This window comes from Diaporthe batatas (genome assembly GCF_019321695.1).
Source record: "Diaporthe batatas strain CRI 302-4 chromosome Unknown Contig00014, whole genome shotgun sequence".
NCBI lineage: Eukaryota > Fungi > Ascomycota > Sordariomycetes > Diaporthales > Diaporthaceae > Diaporthe > Diaporthe batatas.
The window spans coordinates 205,892-230,000 of NW_025408561.1; the positions used below are offsets into that span (position 1 = coordinate 205,892).

Genomic DNA, 24,109 nt, shown 5'->3' on the forward strand with positions numbered 1-24,109 from the left:
AAGATAAAGAATATTTATATTAATTTTATATTTAATAATATTTATATTAAAAAATTTAATATATATAATAATTAAATAATATAAAATTAATAAAATATATTTTATAATTATTTTTATAATATAAAGTTAATTAATTAAGTATTATTTTAAATATTATTAAAAATAATTAATTTATAACTTTTAATTTATTTATTTATTATTTAAAGGTTTATTAAAATTAATAATATTTAAAATAATACTTATAATTTATAATAAAAGGTTTAAATTATTTATAAAATATTATTAATTTAAAATTAAAGTTATTTAAAATAATATAAAAGGTAGTAAAATTATAATTTTATTATAAGAAATATAAAAGTTATTTAAATTAATAAAATAAATAAAATATATAAGTTTATTAATTAGTTTTATAAATATTTAACTTATAATTTTAATAATATTTAAAAGTATAAATAAAAATTAATATACTTTTAAAAATAAAAGAATTTATATTAATAATAAAGTTTATATTAAAAGTTTTTTAATTTATAAATTATTTATTTTTAATTAAAAAGTTAAAATTATTAATATTATTAAATAAAAGATTTATTATTATTAAATATTTAAAATTACTTAATTTATTAAAGTATTTTTAATAAATATTATTTTTAATAATTAATTTATATATTTTAAAAAATTAATATTTATTTATTTAATAATTATATTTATTTATTTAATTTATTTTAACTATTTACTTAATATAAAATTTATATATTAAGTTTATATAAAACTATATACTTAATAAAGTCTTTAAATTTTTAATACTTTTAATATAAACCCCTTTTCAACTTTTTTTAATACCTCTTCTAATACTTTTTTTAAACTTTTTAATCTATATATATCTAAATATTAACTAAATATTAAAATATTAATTAAATATTAAAAGGTTAAAAGATAAAAAAGTAAAAATAAAAACTATACTCTTTCTAACCTTCTAACTCTCCTTCTAACTTTCTAACCCTTTAACCTTTTAACCTTTTAATAGTTAATTAATATTTAAATACTTAATTAATATTTAAATAGTTAGTTAATATTTAAAAGTATATAAGTTAAAAATATTTAAAAAGAGTATTAAAAGAGGTATTAAAAAGGGTATTAAAAGGTAAGTTAAAAGGTAAGTTAAAAGGTAAGTTAAAAAGTAAGTTAAAAAGTAGCTTAAAAAGTATATTAAAAAAAGTTTATATTAAAAGTATTAAAAATTTAAAAATATAAAGTCTTTAATATTAAACTTAAAAGTATTTATAAATATAAAGAAGTTACTTAAAAATTAATATTAAGTAAATAATTAATAAAATTTAAATAAATAAATATAATTATTAAATAAGTAAATATTAATTTATTTTAAAGTTATTATTATTAATAAAAGAGATTAATTTTAATAATAATATTTAAAGGAAAGAATTTTTAAGTATAATAATTTTTAATAAAATATTTAATTAAAAGTTTATTAAAAATAAAAATAAATTATTCATTATTTTAATTTTTATAAATAAATATTAAAATTTATTTATTTAAAATTATATTTATAAATAAATTAAAATAATAATTTTTAATATTTAATAAATCTTTAATTTATATATTTTATACTTTTTATAATTATATAATAAAATTTTATTTATTTTTTAAAATATTATTATTTAAAATAATATAATATTATTATTATTAAAATAATATAATAATATTATTTTATTTTTAATATAATATTTATTTATTTATTTATTTATTTATTTATTTATTTATTTATTTATTTATTTATTTATTTATTTATTTATTTATTTATTTATTTATTTATTTATTTATTTATTTATTTATTTATTTATTTATTTATTTATTTATTTATTTATTTATTTATTTATTTATTTATTTATTTATTTATTTATTTATTTATTTATTTATTTATTTATTTATTTATTTATTTATTTATTTATTTATTATAATTAAAAAAGTTTAAAAAGAAAGAATAAAAAAGGGATAGGGAGGGGGAGGGGGAGGGGGGTGGGGAGTAGAAGGGGGTCCCCCTTAGGGTTAGGGGTCCAAAGCGTAGTCAAGCCACATCTATTTTTACTATGACATCATCACAGTTTTGAAGTTGTGGCGGTGTTACGGTAATAAGGTATGTGATAATTTAAGTGCTTACCACCATATAAAGGCGCCATGTATGTCCTTGGATGTATACGGAATAGAAGCAGAAACCACACATACAGTATAATAGTTATTATCCTCAGCACCGACGGACTTCTAATTTCCCCTCCTATTCATTTTAAGCCAGGGCCTTCTCTCAACAAGCAACTTTACAAGACACTTTCACACAAAGTCACAACAGTTTGTATTCTATCAACATGACCTCAATCTTACAATGATGAACATCTGAGTCCATTTCACATGGGGCCAACAGTGAAGAACCTCCAGCACTTGAGGTGTCTGTTATTACCACTGGCATTAACGCACGAAGATGAATTCTGCTGCGACCCACAATTTCCGAAATATGCTTCGTTAGGATCACTCGGCGTGGACAGCCAGTGAGGCAATTGCAAGTCCAATTGAAACAACGAGCCCCTGCATGATTTGCTGGTACATTGCCGCATTCCAAAAGTGAGCACTGGGCCGTCGCGCGAGTGTTACGGCCGCTAGAAAGGAGGCGACGCAGGTGCGTCACAACAGCAACGTTACTGGGTGTACACGTTAGGTTTTAGGTATATGGACAAGGAAGGTGTGTATGGAGGTGAATCGAAATAAAGTTTTGCGCCTGCCTTCAGCATCTCTAAGAAGAAGCTGTAGAGGATATACCTTGCCGTTAACAGAACTCGGAACCGGCCGAAGGGTGGCAAGGAGTCAAGGCATGAAAAGTTTAAGGCGCACCTCTCAATCTGTGTCAACCCGAACCCTAATAGGGGGCCGACCCGGAGATTGTAAATCGGGCCTCAGCATCACCGGGGGCAGTAGTTCGGGTTCGAAATGCATCTTCAGGGCATGAAGTCTCACTTGTGTGCCCATCTTAATTTCTCGACCGGAAATAGGCATGGCGGGCTGGGAATGGTGGTGTTCCGATTTTGAAGAACCCACTCGGTTGACTGATGAAGGAGAAAAAGGGGGGGGGGAGGTCAGCACGTGGGCATCTTCCTCACTCCTGTACGTCCGCTCAACTCGCACACCAGACCCGGCGCCAGGGAAATTTATCAACCTTCCCCGTCCTGACTCAGAGGGTTCGGAACCTGGGCGCGTTTTCCCTGCGGTTTTCCAGCCAAATATAGCCACCGGGGCAAGAGTGACGTCGCCCTCCCTGTAAACACCGACAGCAGGGGCAGCTGGCCTCGCATTTCTCATCTCGGCCAGCTCGTCGGACATGCGATCAGCAAGCGCACTAAGGGGCACGGCATCGCCAAGAAAAAGCTTGAGCGGCATTGTGGAGGGTACCTTGTGAGCTGCCGCGCCGGCGGGCGCCATGCCGCAGGCGGGTGGCTTGGCCGATGCAACGAGTGTCGTGTGACGAATTTCCGCTTCTAGAAGGGTGGCCAACAAGAAGTGCGCAAGTCGTCCACACATGCGGCTTTAGACGGGGCTGCGATGGAATATACAAGCCACAAGGCCGACAGAATAAGACGACAGATGAAAGTGACAGGCTGGGAACGAGGGAGCTCAGCACCGCCGACGAATGGACTGGGGCCCCAGAGATTTATCCCCTTCCGGGGCCCTCTTGGTGAGGGGGGATGTGCATGCCCTCGTCGGGCGGCGGCCCTGAGGCGGCGAGGCTGCCATATACCGACGGAGCGCCGTACCCCAGGAGTGGAAGCTTCATTCCATGCATGACGCGCACAGTGGGTTGAGTGCCAGCCCGTTAGGACCTGAGTTGAGCTGCTTCGCTGGAGCTGGCATCAACGCCAAATCGAGGGATTGGACGCGAGATGGAGCACGCGCATCACAGCGGCCATCTCGCTCGGTGAGCCAGCCTGGTTGCCCAACTGCTTGAGTACGCCCTCTGTGCCCGCCAGAGACATGAGCTGGGGTGTCAAGCAGTTTTGCCTGCTTTTGCCTGCCTCTCCGACGGCGATGTCAGGGTAAGCTTCCCAGCTCTCTTGGGTCTTGGGTCTTTGCCCAGCGTTGCTGTACGCCAAACTGTGGAGAGGAATAGACGTCCGGCCGGGCATGGAGAAGCAAGCTCGACTTGGCTTCGACTTGGCTTCGACTTGGCTTCGACCTGGCGCTGTCAACCCTGTGCCACAGTATCTGCCGTCCGTTGCGCATCTTGCGCGTCGCATCAGCTCTGACGAGTATCGTGGCTCCGAAGTGTCCTCTCCTCTGAGGCAAGGTATCGATTTCCTGCGTCCGCCTCGGCCTCGGCCTCGTGGAGCGGCTGGCCCCTTGTGGTCGCGTCGGGACATCTGGGCCGGCTTAAAGCCGAGGACAGGCTGGTGCTGCTGTTGTTGCCGCTGTGCCGCTGTGCCGCTGTGCGCCGCCGTGCGGGAGAAGGGAGCCCGTCGCCTGGTCGCCTGGTCGCTTGGGTTATGATGCCCGGGGGCGCATGCGAACAGTAAAGCCGGGGAAGGGACGAGGTGTCGTCGAGCTCGGACGTCCTGTCAACGGCGCACGTGTGGTGTGTTGCGGCTTTTGATTGGGCGAGGCACGCCTGGGCGATCCCCCACCTGGACGACCCGAATAAGGGAAGGAGCCAGCTGGCCCCTGGCAGCAAAGGCGGAAGGGGCTGCCAGCCTGCAGGCGGCGCAGGGACCCCCGCTGAAGAGATTGTGTGGGGCGGGTACATAGGTACATACAAGCAGACCTGTACCGAGGTGAAGTGGGGGCCGTGGGACCCTACGAAGCAGCCCTGTGGTGCAGCAGTGCTCATGTCGTGATACCGAGGACAGATACACAGCAATAAACTCATTGGGAGTGCGCCGCATCGGGACGGCTGGAAAATTAAACACAACAGTGGTTCCAAGCATTGGGGGGGGAGGGATCACGGTGTTGGTCCTGGGTGTGGGGGGGGGGGTGTACTTGGGCGATGCAGTGATGAGAAGGTAGGCACTTTTGGATTAGTTTTCTCTTTCTTCTTTTTTTTTTTTTTGGACGGCGTACACCATGACAGAGTGGCAGCCGTCCACTTAGCCGTCGTCGATGAGAAGCGTGTCTGGATGACAGGGCGGCCGGCGTAGTCGAGCGGGACACGGATGCCATGACAAGCAGTCGTTGATCGAGATGAAGCCGCTGTCCGTCGATGCTTGCAACGTGCCTTTATTAGAGTCTACAGTCTGTTTTAAGGCCGCGGCCAGGATGCCAAATGCCAGAAAGAGACACCGAAGCCGTACATAAGCTTTCGGCGCCCCAACTGCATGGGTAACATCCAAACCTCCAACTTCTGACTTCTGACACTCTCTACACAGATTTCTGAGCCGTAGTCGCTGTTGACGGGCCCTCGTCCCATCGCCTCGTCCCATCGCAGCGCTCCAGTTTTCACACCTATTTTGTGGGGCCTCTTGCACCTGCTGGGACCTGCTGGTGGGGTTCCCGAATTTTCTGTGTACTATTTTGGCCCTTTCTCTTTTTTCCCTCCCTCCCCTCTGGCCACTCCACCTCATCGCACCCTGGCACCCTGTGAGTGCGCAGCTCCAGCCCCGCGACGTGCCACCTTGCCCGCCTCGACCAGAGCTAGCGCCGCCGCCGCCGCGACTGGCCCGTGTCTCTTAAAAACCTCCCATCCCTCCCCGTCTTCTGCTCAAACCGCCGGCTCCCTCTTTTTCTTTGCTCTGCAGTCAAGACCACAGCCCTCCCTCCTGCGGCTTCTCTCGCCCAACTTCGGCTCATCCTCCTCCCTGTCCTCCTCCTCGCCCCCAAAGGGCCTTCATACCACCCCAACGCCATCACCGTCGCAGGGAGCAGCAGCAGTAGCCAGGAGCACGCCCATACAGCCCGTGGTGGGAATTCCTCTGGTCTCGCCGCATACGTATATATACACATCCATATATACGCACAGAGCCGCCTCCAACACCCCCGCCCCCAAGAATAATAACCCGCCGAGATGTCCGAGTTCCTCGCCCACGACCAACACCACAACCCCTCCACAGGCCAGATCCCCGTACCTCATGGCCCGGAGACCGGGGATGAGGCCTACAGCTATCCGCCTCACGCCGGCGTCACCACCGAGGAGGAGCGTCAGATCTTCAACTACATCACACATCCGGATGACAGCTACACGCCAGAGGGTGTCTACTGGGCCGACCTGCCCTGGTCCAAGCGCATCCGGTTTGTCACCTCGGTCGACAATGCAGAGGCCAAGAAGGAGCTCTCCCAGATCGGCTCCATGATGAAGAAGGATCCCCTGAGCCCCCTTAGCTGGTACTGGCACAACGCGATCCTGCCCGGCGCCGGCCTCGGTCTGGAGGGCTACGTCCTGTTCTCTATTGGAAACCTGAGCAGCTACTTCGCCGCCACTGATGGCTGGAAGGAGTGCTGGGGCAGCAAGACGGATGATGGGGAGTGCTCCGTAAACTGGATCGCCGCCGTCACCTATCTCGAGGTTGTCGGTATCATGGTTGGTCAGGTTGCTGTCGGCGTAAGTCTACACAACGAGCGCCCCCCCCCCGGCGCCTTTTCCCCTCAAAACCCCCGACCGTAGCCCTCTGCCAAACAAGAGGGAAAGGGAATCCCGCGTCGCTAACCACACGGCCTCTAGATTATCGGTGACTGGGTTGGTCGAAGGTTTGGTCTGATCCAGGATGCACTCATCATGGTTCTTGGTCTCATCATGCTTACCGCCTCCTGGGGTACCACCCTCGAGGGCTGGGTCATCTGTTACGCCTGGTCCCTGTTCGTCTACAGCTTTGGCGTCGGTGGCGAGTATCCCATGACTGCGACATCCTCCATGGAGGGCGCTGTCGGTGCCGGTAAGGTCTCGACACGTGAGGACCGCCTGCACCGTGGCCGCAAGGTCACCACCGCCTTTCTGATGCAGGGCTGGGGCCAGCTGGCCAATCAGGCCCTACTGATTGTTCTGCTGCTCATCTTTCACCACGGCCAGGGCGACGGGCCTTATGGGACACAGAGCACCCAGGTTGTCTTCCGCCTGTCCTTCGCCATACCCGCCGTCGGCACCCTCTGGCTCGCCTACTACCGTGCCTACAAGATGCCCCAGGCATCGCGCCAGTTGCAGATCGCCAAGAAGAAGAGCAAGGTCACGGGCTACGACGTCAACTCGCTACGCCTCACTTTCAAGTACTTCGGCGGCCGCCTGCTAGCCACGGCCGGCTGTTGGTTCTGCAACGACGTCTTCTTCTACGGCAACAAGTTGTTCCAGTCGCAGTTTATCGAGGTCATCAGCGACAACCCCAAATCCGTCATGACCAACTGGATCTGGAACCTCTACAACATCCTCGTCGCCCTCGCCGGATACTACCTGGCGTCCTTCCTCATCGACAACAAGCTGTACGGCCGCAAGAATATGCAGCAGATCGGCTTCCTGGTGTGCTTCCTGACATTTGTCATCCCGGCCTTCAAGCTGGACTACTACACCTCGCCCGAGGGCATCCACTCGTTCCAGGCAATGTACTACCTGTCATCCTTCTTCAACCAGTTCGGCCCCAACGCCGTCACCTTCCTGGTCGCGGCCGAGGTGTTCCCGACACCGGTGCGTGCGTCGGCCCACGGCTTCTCGGCGTGCATGGGCAAGGCCGGAGCGCTCCTCGCATCAGTGCTGTACAACTACATTGACACGCAGATGCGCTTCTACGTCGTGCCTTGGTTCGGGCTGGCAGGTATGGTAATGACCTGGCTGTGGCTGCCCGACACGACGGGACTTGACCTTAAGGAACAGGAACGCCGTTGGCGTTACATCCTTGAGGGCCGCGAGACAGAGTACCACGGCATTGCTGTGCACCCGAACCACCTGAGCCTCTGGGAGCGCTGGATGGGCGTCGGCAAGCACTACAACCCGGACCTCGACCTGAAACAAAAAATTGAGGACCTGCGCCGCGACTGGGAGACGCAGGAGGCCGAGAAGCGCGAGAAGGAATTGAAAGGGGAGCAAGTCCTGGCAGATGACGAGTTCTCAGACGAGGCGCACGCGTACTTTCAGCGCACCAGTTCGCGGGATGGGGTTCCCGGTGTTGCTGAGTCGGGCAATGGTGTGTTCACCACCTCCACGACTGAGAGGGTAGACGAGAAGCTCCGGGACAATAGTGCCGACGGCAGCAGCACGCCTACGGATAAGTCAGGTTGATCGCTGTGTTTTCCTCTCATCATTTGTTTATTTTGCCCGTTGGATATATAGTGGTAAAATAATAAATAGATATTAACAAAAGATTACTTATAAAATATATTTTACTTTAATATATAAATTAATAAAATATTTCTTAAAGTTTATAATTAAAATTATTTTAAAAATAATATTAAAAATTATAAATTTAAATTATTTAAAAAGTATTATTAAAGAATTAATAATATTAAAATTTATATTATATAAATAATTTAAAAATTATTATAATATTATATATTATTAAAAGTATTTTTATATTAAAATTAAAAAATTATAATATAAAGTATTTAATTTAATATTAATAAATATTATATAAAATATTACTTTTTAAATATAAAGTTAAAAACTTATAATTATAATTTTATAATTAATCTTTTATTTAATTATATTATATTATTATAACTTTATTTAATTTTATTTAAACTTTTTTTAATTTTTTTAAAAAGTTAAATTTAAAAGGAGTCTTTAAACTTAAATTTAAGATTCTTATAAATTTTAATTTTCTTTAAATTAGATTTATAATTTTTAACTTTTTAAAAATATATTAACTATTTTAAATATTAATAACTTTTTTAAAATAGAAATCTACTTTTATATAATTATAAATCTAATTATTAATAATTATTTTTTATTTATAAGTTATTAAATTTATAAACTTAAATAATAAAGTATAATTACTTTATTTAATTATTTCTTAATTTAATTAAATAACTACTTTTAAATAGTTTTATTTATAAAATTAATAAATAAGTATTTACTTAAATAAAATTAAAACTTTTAAAGAAATAATAGCTTTATTTTTATTTATTTTAATTAATTTAAAAGGCTTAAATTATAATAACCTTATATATAATACTTAATAATATTAAAATTAACTTATAATTTATAATAATTTTAACTTTTAATAAATTAATAATATTAATTTAAATAAATATAACTTAATATATTAATATAAGAAAATATTTTCTAATAATAAATAATATTATAAATAATTATAAAATTATTATAAAAGTTTTATATAATAAATTTAATTAAATTAATTTTTAAAATATATTATATTTTATTTTTAAATTAAAAATAAATAATATTATAAATAATTATAAAATTATTATAAAAGTTTTATATAATAAATTTAATTAAATTAATTTTTAAAATATATTATATTTTATTTTTAAAATTTTAATTATTTATTTTAATTTAATAATAAAATTTAAAAATATAAATAGTTTATATAAAATATTAAATTTATTATATAATTAAAATATTTTATTTTTTAAAAATATAAAGTTAAAAATTTATAATAATTATTTTTAATTAAATTAAATTTAATTAATTTATTATATTATATTATATTTAAATTTAATTTAAACTTTTAAATTTATTTAATATTTTATATTTTTAAAAGTTAAGTTTAAAATAAAACTTTTAAATTTATATTTAAAAGTTTTATAAATTTTAATTTACTTTAAATTAAATTTAAAATTCTTTAATATTTTTAAAATATATTAATTATTTTATATATATATTAATAAGTTTTTAAAATTTAAATTTACTTTTATATAATTATAAATTTATATAATAAAGTATATTTATTTTATTTAATTATATTTTAATTTTATAATATAATAAAATTAATAAATTAAATATTTATTTTTATAAAATTAAAACTTTAATTAATTTAAAAGTTTAAATTATATAATATTAATTAAATAATTTATAATAACTTTAATTTTTATAAATTAATAATATTAATTTAAATTAATTAAATTATATTTAATTTATAAATTATAAATTATTTATATTTTAATTTTATTATTAAATTAAAAATAAATAGTTAAAGTTTTAAAGGAATAAAATATAATATATTTTAAAAATTAATTTAATTAAGTTTATTATATAAAACTTTTATAATAACTTTATAATTATTTATAATATTATTTATTATTAAAAGATACTTTTTATATTAATATATTAAATTATATTAATTTAAGTTAATACTATTAACTTATTAAAAATTAAAATTATTATAGATTATAAACTACTTAATTTTAATACTATTAAATACTATATATAAAATTATTATATAACTTAAGTAAGTTAGTTAAAATAAATAAAAATAAAACTATTATTCCTTTAAAGAATAAATATAGGTTTTAACTTTACTTTATAAATAAATACTTATTAAGTAAAACTACTTAAAAGTAATTACTTAATTAAATTAAAAGATAATTAAATAAGGTAATTATACTCTATTATTTAAATTTATAATTTAATAACTCTATTATAAATAGAAGAAGAAATAGCTATTAATAATTAAATTTATAACTATATAAAATAAACCTTTACTTTAAAAAAGTTATTAATATTTAAAATAGTTAATATATTTTTAAAAAGTTAAAAGATTATAAGTTTAATTTAAAGGAAATTAAGATTTATAAAAATCTTAAACTTAAACTTAGGGCTCCTTTTAAATTTAACTCTTTTAAAAAAATATTAAAAAAGTTTAAAAAGGCTTAAATAAAGCTAAATAAAATTATAATAATATAATATAATTAAATAAAAACTAATTATAAAATTATAATTATAGGTTTTAACTTTATATTTAAAAAAGATTTTTAATTTATATAAATATAAGTTAATTAAAATAAATAAAAATAAAATTACTTTTTTTAAAAAAATATACATAAATTTTAATTTTATTTAAATAAATATTTATTTAATAAATTTAAAGAATTATTTAATTTATTATATTATTATATAAAAATATAATTTTAAAATAAAATATTTATTATTATTATTTAAAAAAACTTAAGAATTTAAAAATTCTAAATCTACTCTTATTAAATACTCCTTAATCTTATATAGAGTAAGGATGTATTTTAAGAGGGGGACTACAAGACCTTAGGGCGTAAGCGGGGATTAAGCTCCTGCCGGTGGAAGGCAGGCAGACCCGCCAAGGCTGCTATGCAGGCTCGGACCCCACCAAACATGGAATTTCTGCAGCTTTTGACGAATTTGCACAAACCATCGATCGACCAGCCAGGGCGGCAAGGTAGGCAGCAAACTCGCACGACAATAACGAAGCAACATATCTCTCTGCTCGGACCTCACGCTTCTTCGACATTGACTGCGTCACATACCCTCGCACCCTTGCTTGACGGTACACAACATCCAGCATGCCTGCATCAATCGCCGACATCATCGCGGCGCTGCCCGACGGTGACGGCTGGGGGCCGCCAGTCACCACCGAGACCACCCTGAACGGTGTCCCCTATGCGCCCTTCTCCAAGGGGGACAAACTGGGCCGCATGGCCGACTGGACTGCTGATGGCAAGGATGGCCGCGACGGTCGTGGTGGAAGGGCCCAGTACAACAGGAACTACAGAGGTACGTCCGCCAGGCATGCATTGCAGGTGGCATGACCGCCGTCTGCTTGGAACGTCCCATGCCAGACTCTAGGCTCGACCGCCCTGCTCCACCCTATTGACACGAGCCTTCTCTATCCAGACCAACAGACCTACGGCTCTGCGAGCGCCTCCCTCTTTGCCGCACCGCCCGTCGAGCAGGACGAAGCCTCCTTCTCTGTCGTTTCCAACGTTCGCGACAGCGGCAAATCCCGATTCGGCCGCGGCGCCGTCTTCACGCGCGGCGGCCGTGGCCAACGCGGCGGTGCCCGAGGAGGACAGGACGCCCGTGGCGTTGGACGCCAGCAGTTCAGCAGCCGTGGCGGAGGCAGAGGTGGTTACGACAGCGGGCGTGGTGGACGAAATAACGCCGGTGGCCGTGGCGGCGGTGGCCGTCGCTTCGGCTGGAAGGACTACGACAAGCCCCAGCGCAACCGCGACGCCTCCATCAACATCCGTGCCGACTGGAAGCTGCTCGAGGAGATTGACTTCAACAGGTTGCTTAAGCTCAACCTGGACGCCGACGAGGGCGAGGACATCGACAGCTACGGCTTCGTGTCATACTACGACCGCTCCTTCGACAAGCAGCCGGTCAAGTCGGCCGAGAAGAAGCTCAGCCCCATCGACCGCGCTGCCTATAACGTCACCACCTCATCTGACCCCATCATCCAGGAGCTCGCCGACAAGGACGAGGCCACCGTCTTTGCCACCGACAGCGTGCTGTCCATGCTCATGTGCGCGCCCCGCTCCGTCTACCCCTGGGACATTGTCATCGTCAAGCAGGGAAACAAGGTCTTCCTCGACAAGCGCGAGAACGCCGCACTTGACATGGTCACGGTCAATGAGAACGCCGCCGATGCGCCGCTCGAGGCGTCCGAGGGCTCCAAGGACGTCATCAACCAACCGGCCGCGCTGGCCGAGGAGGCGACCTACATCAACCACAACTTCGCCAACCAGGTGGTGCTCGAGTCACAAAAGGTGGAGATGGCGCACGGCAACCCCTTCTACAACGCGGCCGAGGAGACGGAGCCGCCCGCGTCCAAGGCCTACCGGTACCGCAAGTTCGACATTAGCATCAACGACGAGGCCCCCGTGTACCTGGTGGTGCGGACAGAGCTCGACGCTGTGCAGAAGAACGCCATCAGCGGCGAAGACCAGTTCCTGCGTGTGCACGCGCTCAACGAGTTCGACAGCAAGGCTCAGGGCAGCGGCGGCGCTCTGGACTGGCGCTCCAAGCTCGTGTCGCAGCGCGGTGCTGTTGTCGCCACCGAGATGAAGAACAATTCTTGCAAGCTTGCCCGGTGGACCGTCCAGAGCATCCTGGCCAAGGCCGACCAGATGAAGATTGGGTGAGTTTCCACGCTTCCTCGTGCCTCTCCTGCTGTTGCAGAGATTCTGCCCCAGCACATGACCCTTCGCGAACGCATACTGATACATCGGGTCTCGTACCACAGATTCGTCTCCCGAGCCAACCCAAAGGCCAACGACAAGCATGTGATTTTGGGCGTCATCGGGTGGAAGCCGCGCGATTTCGCGAACCAGATGAACCTGTCACTTTCCAACGGCTGGGGTATTGTGCGGACCATCTCCGACATGGTGCTCAACGCGGGCGGCGGCGATGGGAAGTACGTGCTGGTCAAGGACCCGAACAAGAGCATCCTGCGGCTTTACGACGTACCGGCTGGTTCGCTGGACGAGGAGGAGGAGCTGGAGGAGCCTGCGGCTGAGGAGGGTGCCGACGAGTAGAGTTCCCCGCCGCCCCCGTAGCATACGCTTGTCCTCAGTGTGGTGAATGGCTTGTTGTGGCGATCGATAGATAAAAGGCGGAGGACAAGACTCGGTTACACCAAATCAACACAGCGGGTTGTTATTCTTGAGGTCTCCGCAGTGCTTATGCATTGGTCTCGTGGCTGCTATTTGCGTCTGCTGTCTCTGTCCGTCCGCCATCCGGCATAATTCTCAAACAACAGCACGCCGAAGTCAGCTCTTGGGCCGCACAGGTGAAGTCTGGTTGGAGAGTTGTTGATTGATTATCCCATTACTCCGTACTGTCCGGTCTTGGTGATTGCCCGACCACCCGACCACCCGTGCTAGCTGCCCACGTGTCACGTCAATCCTCGCGGTCCTTGATGTCGTCACCAAACTCCTTGTCGTACCCGGTCAGACAGAAGCGATACCGAACTGCACTCCTACGACACCTCTCGAGCGCGACCTTGAGCCCCTCCTTGCTGATGTCAATCTCTTCAACCCACGTGCGAACCCCCTTGTCGGCAGCGAGGCGCAGCATCTCGAGAGCCTCCTTGCGCGAGCCGAGGTGCGACGCCCCGATCAGGCACCCGTTCTCGATCTGCGTCCATGTTGACACCTCGGTGCCCCTGTCCTCCTTGGCCGGCATACTGACGCTGATCCAGCGGCCATGCACGTCCAGGAGCGGCAGGAAGGGCGCGCAGTTGACACTGGAGCTGGCGCTGTTCAAAATGAGGTCGCTTCGAGTTTACCGCATCGTCAGCTGGTCAGTCCCCTGCTCGCCACAGAGCAAATGTCGGAGGGGGAGGAGTGTTACGAACAAGGTGTGTCGGTGCTGCTCTTGCACGCCCTCGTCGGTCATTACGATGACCCCGGTTGCGCCCAACTCGCGCGCATCGGCGTCTAGGCTGTGGTCGAGCATGAATGCCCAAACCTCTTCAGCGCCCATCGCCCGGGCAAACATGACGGCCAGGTGACCCAGCCCGCCGACCCCGACGATGCCGACCTTGGCCCCTGGGCCGCATCCGTTCCGCTTCAGCGGACTGTACACGGTCTTGTACCAGTTGGCGTGTTAGCCTGAAGTGCTGCGCTGTTGGGGCCCCGGGGGTTCAACGCCATGAGAGACAAGGACACGCAAAAGGACAAGAACATTACTGACCAGCCCGGCGCACATCATCGGCGCCGCCACGGTGGTGGGGAGCTCCTCCGGCACGGGGAAGCAGTAGTGCTCGTGGATCCGGATGTGCGACGAGTATCCGCCTTTGGTCACATAGTCTGTGTCGGGCCACTTCGCGCCGTATGTGTCCAATTGGTGCGCGCAATACTGCTCGTTTCCCCTCTTGCACTGCCGGCACTCAAGGCATGCCCACCTCCATCGTGACGAGTTAGCCATCAAAGAACCAAACAAAGTAGCTTGATGCAAGCATGGGGACCTCGGGAGGAGCAGGCCACAAGGTGGTCATGGCCCGTGGCAAACCCTGCAGCCGGGCATGTTTGTGTTTGTTCTTGAACAACGGATAAAGATTGTATCTGGAAGCTGCTTACGATGAGGCGCCTACGCCTACCCGATCGCCTATCTTGTGGAGGGTGACCTTGGGGCCGACCCGGGTTACGAGGCCGATGATCTCTGCCAGGGAGCACACCTCTTGTCAGCAATGGGCCAGGATATGAAGGCTTTATGATGGTTCACAGAAGCGCATCTGTATGTTATTGCCAGGCAGATGCCTACTGGTAGGCATCGTCGGATGAGGAGGAGGATGGGACAGACTGACCATGACCGACACATAGAGGATAGTACTGGTCACCCCAGCCGCCGCAGAGCGTATGAACATCGCTGCCGCAGACGCCACAGGCCAATATCTTCATGTCGACGTCGTAGTCGCCCTGAGGCTTGAGCCTGTGCACGCGTTTATGGAAATCAGTCCATGTGTCCGGGGAGTCAACCTCGAAGCCTACGGCCTCATCCCTCGTCAGAGGCCTGGTCGGCTTCTCTTCGCCAGCACCCGTCAGAGTCAGGGTCGGCCCTGCGCCAAGGTTGATGCCAGAGGATACTTGTGTTGTGGCCGACATGGTGGATTGTATCACGATTTGCGTTGATATCCCGAATCTCCGGTCTTGTCGTCCGGAACCTCTTGGGAGCCTGGGTCACCTTGCCATTGAGCATCTGCGAGACTCGTCATTTAAATATCTACAAGCACACCGTTCTCTGCACCTCCTGTGTGGCTGGGACCACACCGTCAGCTGCGTCGGCGTGGCCATGGGCGCCCATCTGACCACTGCTCACAGTCCACGCGTGACAGGATGTTCTAGATGGCGCCGACGATACTATCATCTTTCAAAAGCGTCTATTCACGCTGTTACAGTTGCACGGCGGCGAGAAAATGTGACTAGTCTCAACCCAGATGAGGACACCCAATTTTCCACCTATCACATATATAGGGCCTGCCAGCACCTTTTTGACATACTATTATTCAAGGCACGTCTTCACTTTTCAAGGGTTCGCATGGTCTGCCGAGTAGACCCGGATGCAGGTGGCATGTGTGCCCGGCGCCTTGTGGTACGATGATGGTGCCACCGCAGGCATTCTGGAAGGATCACGCTACCGCAGCAGCCTGTCCACACACGTTTTCCCGCAGTGTTCCTAGGTTTCTAAGCAACTAATAACTTAAGTAGTAGAGTTATATTAAATATAAATATAAATATAAATATAAATATAAATATAAATATAAATATAAATATAAATATAAATATAAATATAAATATAAATATAAATATAAATATAAATATAAATATAAATATAAATATAAATATAAATATAAATATAAATATAAATATAAATATAAATATAAATATAAATATAAATATAAATATAAATATAAATATAAATATAAATATAAATATAAATATAAATATAAATATAAATATAAATATAAATATAAATATAAATATAAATATAAATATAAATATAAATATAAATATAATATAAATATAAATATAAATATAAAAGTTAATATTTATTTATTTAATAATTATATTTACTTATTTAAATCTTATTAACTACTTACTTAATATTAATTATTTTAAGTAACTCTTTATATTTATAAATACTTTTAAATTAATATTAAAAGACTTTATAATATAATTTCCTACTTTAATTTTAATACTTTTAATATAAACTCCTTTTAATATACCTTTTAATACGTTTTAATACCCTTCTAGTATATCTTTTAAGCTTTCTAACTTATATATATTTAAATACTAACTAAGTATTTAAATATTAATTAAATATTAAAAGGCTAGAAGTTAAGAAAGTAAAAATAAAACTATACTCTTTTTAACCTTTTAACCCTCCTTTTAACCTTTTAACTCTTTAAACTTCTAATTTTAAATATTTAGTTAATATTTAAATATTTAATTAATATTTAAATATATATAAGTTAGAAAGTATATTAGAAAGTATATTAAAAAGTATATTAAAAGGGTTTATATTAAAATTATTAAAAGATTAAAGAATTTTAATTAAATATATAGTTTTATATTAAATAAATAATTAAAAACTAAGTAAGTAAATATAATTATTAAATAAGTAAATATTAATTTAAATATAAATATAAATATATAAATATATAAATATATAAATATATAAATATATAAATATATAAATATATAAATATATAAATAAAAAATATAAATATAAAAATAAAAAATAAAAAAATAAAAATAAAAAATAAAAATAAAAATAAAAATAAAAATATAATTATAATTTTATTAAATAACTAAACTTTTATTTTATTTTTAATTCTTTTATTAAATTTTTTAAAATATAAAAAATTATAATATATATAAATTATTTATATTTTATATTTTAATTTTAATATTAAATTAAGAGTTATTATTTACTTATTTAATAATTATATTTACTTACTTAATTTCTATTAACTACTTACTTAATATTAATTTTTAAATAACTTCTTTATATTTATAAATACTTTTAAATTAATATTAAAAGATTTTATAATATAATTTCCTTCTTTAATTTTTAATACTTTTAATATAAATCCCTTTTAATACTCTTTTTAATATACTTTTTAATATACCTTTTAAGCTATATATATTTAGGTATTAACTAAGTATTTAAATATTAATTAAATATTAAAAGGTTAGAAGTTTAGAGTATTAGAGGGTTAGAAGGGGTATTAGAAGGTTAGAAAGAGTATAATCTTTATCTTTACCTTTTTAACTTCTAACCTTTTAATATTTAGTTAGTATTTAAATATTTAGTTAGTACTTAAATATATATAAATTAAATAGTGAAGATAAAGGTAAAGGTGAAGGTAAAAAGGTATTAAAAGGGGTATTAAAAGGAGTTTATATTAAAAGTATTAAAAATTTAAAGAATTTTAATTAAATATATAGTTTTATATAAGCTTTATATATAAATTTTATATTAAGTAAGTAGTTAAAAAAACTAAATAAATAAATATAATTATTAAGTGAGTAAATATTAGCTTTTAAATTAAAAATAAATAATTAAAAATTTAAAAGATTATAATATAATATATTTTTAAAATTAATTTAATTAAATATATTTTATAATATATTTTATAATAATTTTATAATTTATATTTATAATATTATTTATTATAAAATATTTATTATAATAATATATTAAAATTAAAATTTTAATATATTATAAATAATTTATTATAATATTTATTATATAATTTAAATAAATATTTATTAAATATATTTAAAAATAATTATTTAATTTATTATAATATTAAACTTTTATATAATTAAATAAAATAATTATAATTTATTATTTAAATTAATAATTTTAATAATTTATTAATAAAATATTATTAATAATTAAATTTATAATTATATAAAAATATATTTAAAATAAAACTTAAAATTTTATTATTATAAAAATAATAAATTTAAATTTATAAATATTTTATTTTAAATTTAACTTTTAAAAAAATATTAAAAAAACTTTAAATTTTTTAAAAACTTTAAATTAAATTAAAATTAATTGAATTTTAATAAAATAAATAAATTAAATTAAAATTAATTAAATTTATAATTATTAACTTTTTTAATTTTATATTTTAAAAAATTATATATAAATTTTTAATATTATTTAAAATTAAATTATATTTTAATTATTAATTATATAATTTATAAATAATTATATATAAGCTTTTATATTTATAAAATATTATTACTTAAGAGGTAGGTTTTATAATTATACTAACTTATCCATTCCACTAAGCGCTACTACAAGGCGACCAATCATCTTCATGCCGTCGAGACCCGTCTTTCTTAGCTGCACCACCTCTACCGGCACAACCTGCCAAGGCCATAATAAAGTTTCCTCTTGTCTGTATCTCTGCGTCTATGCAAGTCCTGCTTGTGCCTGGCCACCGCAACATGTACGTCTATGTTCGCACGGGTATGCCTGGACAAACATAGTCCAGCCGCTGACCATGACAAGCCTTAGCTACAAGGCCTCGGCTGGTCCTGCTTCTTCTGCAACATGGCCGCCAACCCCCAGCCTCCTGTGTCTGCCACAAGCAACCCCCTGACCCGGGAGCCCAACATATACGCCGAATTCCTACCACGTCTTGGCCGTATCTCTGTGGCCATCCATCTCCCCACCCCATCAACTCACAAGACCGAGGTTCTCCTCGCAAGGGACGGGTTGCATTTGATTGTCGACCATGAAGGCACCAGCACCAGGCTGCGGCTTCCCGCCAAAACTCGCATCGCTGGCGAGCATCTCCCGGGGGAGATCAAGCCAGGCCTCGATAAGATGAGTTGGCGTTTGTTACCCACCCCGGAGGAAGCCCAGGCTGCAATGGATATCGAGGCTGGTGCGGTGCCTTGGTCTGCCGCCGACTTGAAGCCAGGACTACGTGTTGCGTGCCGAAAGTGTGACGAGCCCATAATATTGCGGAATACCATTGAGGCGTTCAAGGACTTGCCTAGTGAGAATTGGGCCGAGATGATGGAGTTCTGGCATTGCCACAAGCCCGCGGATGCCCATGTGGGTGGTTCTGCCGCTGGCGCTGGTGCCCAGAGCAAAGCTTCTGAAGACCAGCTGGCCACTCGTGGTTACGGTGCGAACTCTGCCATTTCTGCGCAGGACGGTGTGGGATTCGTTGACCTCATGACGGTGCTCTTCTCTCAGAACGACTGCAGCTGTCTTCTGGTAAGTGTTTGAATCCTGCCGGGGCATGGGCCAGCCAACCGGCCCCATCTTCCCACGTGCCTGCATTACCAAACAAGGGCATTAAAGAAGGCGTCCGCCTCCTTGATGGTGCGGCGACCTATACATTTGCCCGAGATCGAACCACTGGCCCTTGTTGCACTCAGCCAGCTGCCGAAAGAACAAGCAAACCCACAGGTCTACGTTGCGGTTCGCGCGTCTTTAGGCAGGGGTCAATCACTCTGCTTTTCACTGATGGCGCCCCGAGTTCTCGGGCCCGTCGCGATTTGATAGAGTCACATCATGTTATTTTTCCAAGCTCCTCCTAGTGCCCTCTCGCTGACTTGCCGCCATGCAGATCCGTCGCTACGATGGGGGGCATGAGAATATCGTGTCCAAGGACTTCAGCGGCCCCCGTGCTCTGGATGCACACTGCCACAAGTGCAAGACCCAGCTCGGTCGTCTCGACGGCCGCAAGAACGGGCTGTCGATTTTCAAGTGGAAGCTCAACCTCGGAGAGCACGCTGGCGTTGAAAAGAGCCCGTCCTTATCGGCCCCACCATCTCTGTCTCAGTGCCTTGCTGCTGCACTCATCGACATCCAGGCTCGCTCTGGCAGTGCAAAGGTCGTCCTGCAGGGTGTAGAGGAGGTTATCACCGTCTGGATCTTGAATTCCCAGGTGAAATTCTCTTGTTCCGCCAAGCAGGGCGTGTGTGCCATGAAGGTTCTGTTCCAGCCCAGGTTCATGGACGAGGAGGAGATTCTACTTCCGGACCATGTCGTGCAAGAAGTCAGGACGATCCTGGAGCGGGGGAATAAATACCTGCCCCTCGACGAGAGAGAGCGGCAGTTCGACCCAACCGAGGGTTCGTGGACGGTGTCGCTTCTTGAGCGATGAAGGTGTTGGCATCTTCGGGAGCGTGTTGATTCACCGACAACTGCACGGGCAAAAGCTTCAGGCACTGTGTTTGGAGGCAATTCTTGGGGGGGGGGGGGATACAACGGGCACTTGTAAGCTGGGCTGCGACGGGATCTGGGAAGGTCTATGGTATCAAATCATACGACGGGACCGTGCTGTGACACGGCATCGGCAGGCACCGGGCCGTCGAAATGGCGTTGTGGTTCGGGGGCAAGGAGATCAAATGATACCCAGTTGCATTTACTTGCCGGAATGAGAATCTGATCTTGCAACAAACGACACCGGCAGCGTCTACTATGTAGTAGTCTGTGCATGATTCGCCAACGAGGCCAAAGACAGTCGGCCCCCAGAGGTTGGAGGGGGGGGGGGGGGCGTGATAGGCCGCTGAAAATGGCACCAGAGTCCCTCCCGGGCTCCCAGCCTCGCGCTAAGGCGGGCTAGGTAGTCTGCCTAGGTACGTAGGTACCTACCTAGGCACCTAACATTTCATAACTAAGCCAATTTTCGCGACGTCGTCTCCTGTCCAAAACCATCAACGCCCTTCAAGCAGCACGTCCGAATCCGCTCTCACCCCGTGGCACGGCTCTGCAGACACGAAACGACACGATACATGTAGTCGACCAACCTAGCAACCATGTCGGACTCGGACTTCGACCAGATTCGGAAGCTGCAGGCCGAGCGCAACGCCGCTGCAGCGGCCAGGAAAGGTGCCTCGCGAGACCCCTCCTCACAACGAGAGTCGTCCACAAAGGCCAGCCTGACTGAAGCCTACGATACCGACCTGTACGAACGCAATGGCCCCGACAAGTTCGCCGGCTATCACACCTCGCTGCCTGCCGGAGACGACAACGGCGATGACATGGACGTCGACGGCCCTGACAACTCTCGCCGGCTGGTCGGGCAGTACACCGCCACCCAATCGCAAATCGACGAGTTCGCACGCGGCGAGGGTGTTGAAGAAGAGGATGTGCTCCTGGGACGGGGCGAGCGCAGCAACCGCATCTCGGACCGGGAGACGGACTATCAGAAGAGGCGCTTCAACCGCGTCCTGACACCCACGCGCGCCGACCCCTTCGCGGCCAACAGGCAGGCGGGTGCCGCGGGCGAGGATGGCGAGACCTATAGGAGCGTCATGGAAAAGGCAGAACTGGAGCGGGAAGAAGAACGTGTGAGGAGGGCCATCGAGGACAAGGCGAAGAACGGGGATGCCGGCGCGACCGAGGAACACAAGCCTACACTGGCCCTGCCCAACGGCGATAAAGAGAACGAGGAAGCCGGCTCTACTGAGGCTGCGGCCGGTCGGAAGCGCAAGAAGAGGTGGGACGTGAGCTCGACCGACGACGCGGCACCTGCGCCGCCGCCGCCGCAACCCGAGAAGAAGAAGAGGTCGAGGTGGGACGAAGCCCCTGCTATCCAGATCCCAGGCGCCGAAGCCCCCAAGAAGCGATCTCGTTGGGACCAGGCCCCGGCCGCTACCCCCGTTGGCAACACCGGCCTCGCTACACCCATGCACCCCTCGCAAGGCTCGATGCTCCCGATAGCCCCCATCGGCATGGACATGTCAGTGCGGAATGCGCCCATTAGCGACGAGGAGCTCGACGCCATCTTGCCTGGGGAGGCCGAAGGGTACAAGGTCCTCGAGCCGCCGCCGGGGTACGCACCGGTGCGCGCCCCTGCACACAAGCTCATGCAGACGCCGGTCCAGACGACCGGGTTCATGATGCAGGATCCCAACTCCGTGCGGTTGGGCGGGAACCAGTTGCCAAAGGAAATCCCCGGCGTCGGCGATCTACAGTTCTTCAAGCCGGAGGACATGCAGTATTTCTCTAAACTAACCGAGGCTGTTGATGAGGAACACTTGAGCGTGGATGAGCTGAAGGAGAGGAAGATCATGCGGCTGCTCCTCAAGATCAAGAACGGTACACCGCCCATGCGAAAGACTGCACTGCGTCAGCTGACCGACAATGCTCGAAGCTTCGGCGCCGGCCCACTGTTCAACCAGATTCTGCCACTTCTCATGGAGAGGACACTGGAGGACCAGGAGCGCCACCTGCTGGTCAAGGTCATTGATCGAGTACTGTACAAGCTGGACGAGCTGGTAAGGCCATATACGCACAAGATCCTCGTTGTCATCGAGCCCCTCCTGATCGACCAAGACTACTATGCTCGAGTCGAGGGTCGTGAGATCATCTCCAACCTGGCCAAGGCTGCCGGTTTGTCAACCATGATCAGTACCATGCGACCCGATATAGACCACGTCGACGAGTATGTCCGGAACACAACGGCCCGTGCCTTCGCCGTTGTCGCCTCAGCCCTCGGGATACCAGCTCTCATCCCGTTTCTCCGAGCCGTGACGCGAACCAAGAAGAGCTGGCAGGCACGGCATACTGGTGTCAAGATCGTGCAGCAGATTGCCATCCTGATGGGCTGCTCCGTTCTCCCTCACCTCACAGACCTGGTTGAGTGCATCAGGCCCAACCTCAACGACGAGCAGACCAAAGTGCGCACCGTCACGGCTCTCGCGACGGCGGCGCTGGCTGAGGCAGCCAATCCATATGGTATCGAGAGTTTCGACAGTATCCTCAACCCGCTCTGGACCGGCACGAAGCGGCAACGAGGAAAGAACCTTGCTGCCTTCCTCAAGGCTGTTGGGTTTATCATCCCATTGATGGACGAGGAGTACGCCAATTACTACACCTCGCAGATTATGGATGTCGTACTTCGAGAGTTTCAAAGCCCCGACGACGAAATGAGGCGCGTGGTCTTGACAGTGCTTTCCAAGATGTCTCAGACTGAGGGTGTCACGGCAGGCTATCTGAAGTCTCACGTGCTGGACGACTTCTTTTCCAACTTCTGGGTCCGCAGAGTGGCACTAGACAAGCGAAACTACCGCTCGGTTGTTGAGACCACCTGCGATCTCGGACAGAAAGTTGGTGTTAGCGAGATCCTGGAGAGGATTGTCACCAACCTCAAGGACGAGAGCGAAGCCTATCGCAAAATGACCGTTGAGACCATTGAGAAGCTCGTCGCATCTCTTGGTGCCGCTGACATCGGCGAGAGGCTGGAGGAGCGACTCATCGACGGCATCCTGCACTCGTTCCAGGAGCAGTCTGTTGAAGACGTCGTCGTGTTAAACGCCTTCGGCTCGTGTGTCAATGCATTAGGAACGAGGACTAAGCCATATCTGCCACAGATCGTCAGCACGATCCTCTGGCGGCTCAACAACAAGAGCGCAGCTACTAGACAGCAATCGGCCGACCTCATTTCCCGCATCGCCATGGTCATGGCACAGTGCGGCGAGGACGCCCTCCTGGGCAAGCTCGGGATTGTGCTCTATGAATACCTGGGCGAGGAGTACCCCGAAGTCCTTGGCGCTATCCTTGGCGCCTTGCGGTCCATAGTCACCGTCGTGGGCATCAACCAGATGCAGCCACCTATCAAGGATTTGCTACCACGACTGACACCAATCCTGCGCAATCGGCATGAGCGGGTGCAGGAGAACGTTGTCGATCTAGTCGGCCGTATAGCCGACCGCGGGCCCGAAT

The 24,109-nt window shown here is 42.6% G+C and overlaps 5 protein-coding genes across 5 annotated transcripts in view; 4 read left to right on the forward strand and 1 right to left on the reverse strand.

Moving 5' to 3' along the window:
- Positions 1-5,094: 5,094 nt before the first annotated feature.
- Positions 5,095-8,377, forward strand: KVR01_010927 (uncharacterized protein). The gene is made up of 2 exons (XM_044791042.1): positions 5,095-6,586; positions 6,707-8,377. The coding sequence occupies exons 1-2, from the start codon at positions 6,053-6,055 to the stop codon at positions 8,246-8,248; spliced, it is 2,076 nt and encodes a 691-aa protein (XP_044640074.1). The 5' UTR covers positions 5,095-6,052; the 3' UTR covers positions 8,249-8,377.
- A 2,856-nt stretch (positions 8,378-11,233) lies between these two features.
- Positions 11,234-13,566, forward strand: KVR01_010784 (uncharacterized protein). Its single transcript, XM_044789500.1, has 3 exons — positions 11,234-11,671; positions 11,792-13,037; positions 13,143-13,566. Exons 1-3 carry the CDS (start codon positions 11,461-11,463, stop codon positions 13,432-13,434), a joined length of 1,749 nt encoding a protein of 582 aa, XP_044639931.1. The 5' UTR covers positions 11,234-11,460; the 3' UTR covers positions 13,435-13,566.
- A 232-nt stretch (positions 13,567-13,798) lies between these two features.
- Positions 13,799-15,504, reverse strand: KVR01_010837 (uncharacterized protein; the record flags this gene model as incomplete). Its single annotated transcript, XM_044785064.1, has 4 exons — positions 13,799-13,912; positions 13,949-14,071; positions 14,594-14,662; positions 15,265-15,504. The coding sequence occupies 4 exons, from the start codon at positions 15,502-15,504 to the stop codon at positions 13,799-13,801; spliced, it is 546 nt and encodes a 181-aa protein (XP_044639984.1).
- A 3,285-nt stretch (positions 15,505-18,789) lies between these two features.
- Positions 18,790-20,840, forward strand: KVR01_010753 (uncharacterized protein). Its single transcript, XM_044785406.1, has 2 exons — positions 18,790-19,648; positions 20,004-20,840. The coding sequence occupies exons 1-2, from the start codon at positions 18,974-18,976 to the stop codon at positions 20,541-20,543; spliced, it is 1,215 nt and encodes a 404-aa protein (XP_044639900.1). The 5' UTR covers positions 18,790-18,973; the 3' UTR covers positions 20,544-20,840.
- A 6-nt stretch (positions 20,841-20,846) lies between these two features.
- Positions 20,847-24,109, forward strand: part of KVR01_010962 (U2 snRNP complex subunit HSH155) — a 4,262-nt gene continuing 999 nt past the window's right edge. The window contains exon 1 of the mRNA XM_044794184.1: positions 20,847-24,109. This exon is cut by the window's right edge and continues 197 nt beyond it. Within this exon, the coding sequence (XP_044640109.1) occupies positions 21,199-24,109 (2,911 nt within the window). The 5' untranslated portion in view covers positions 20,847-21,198.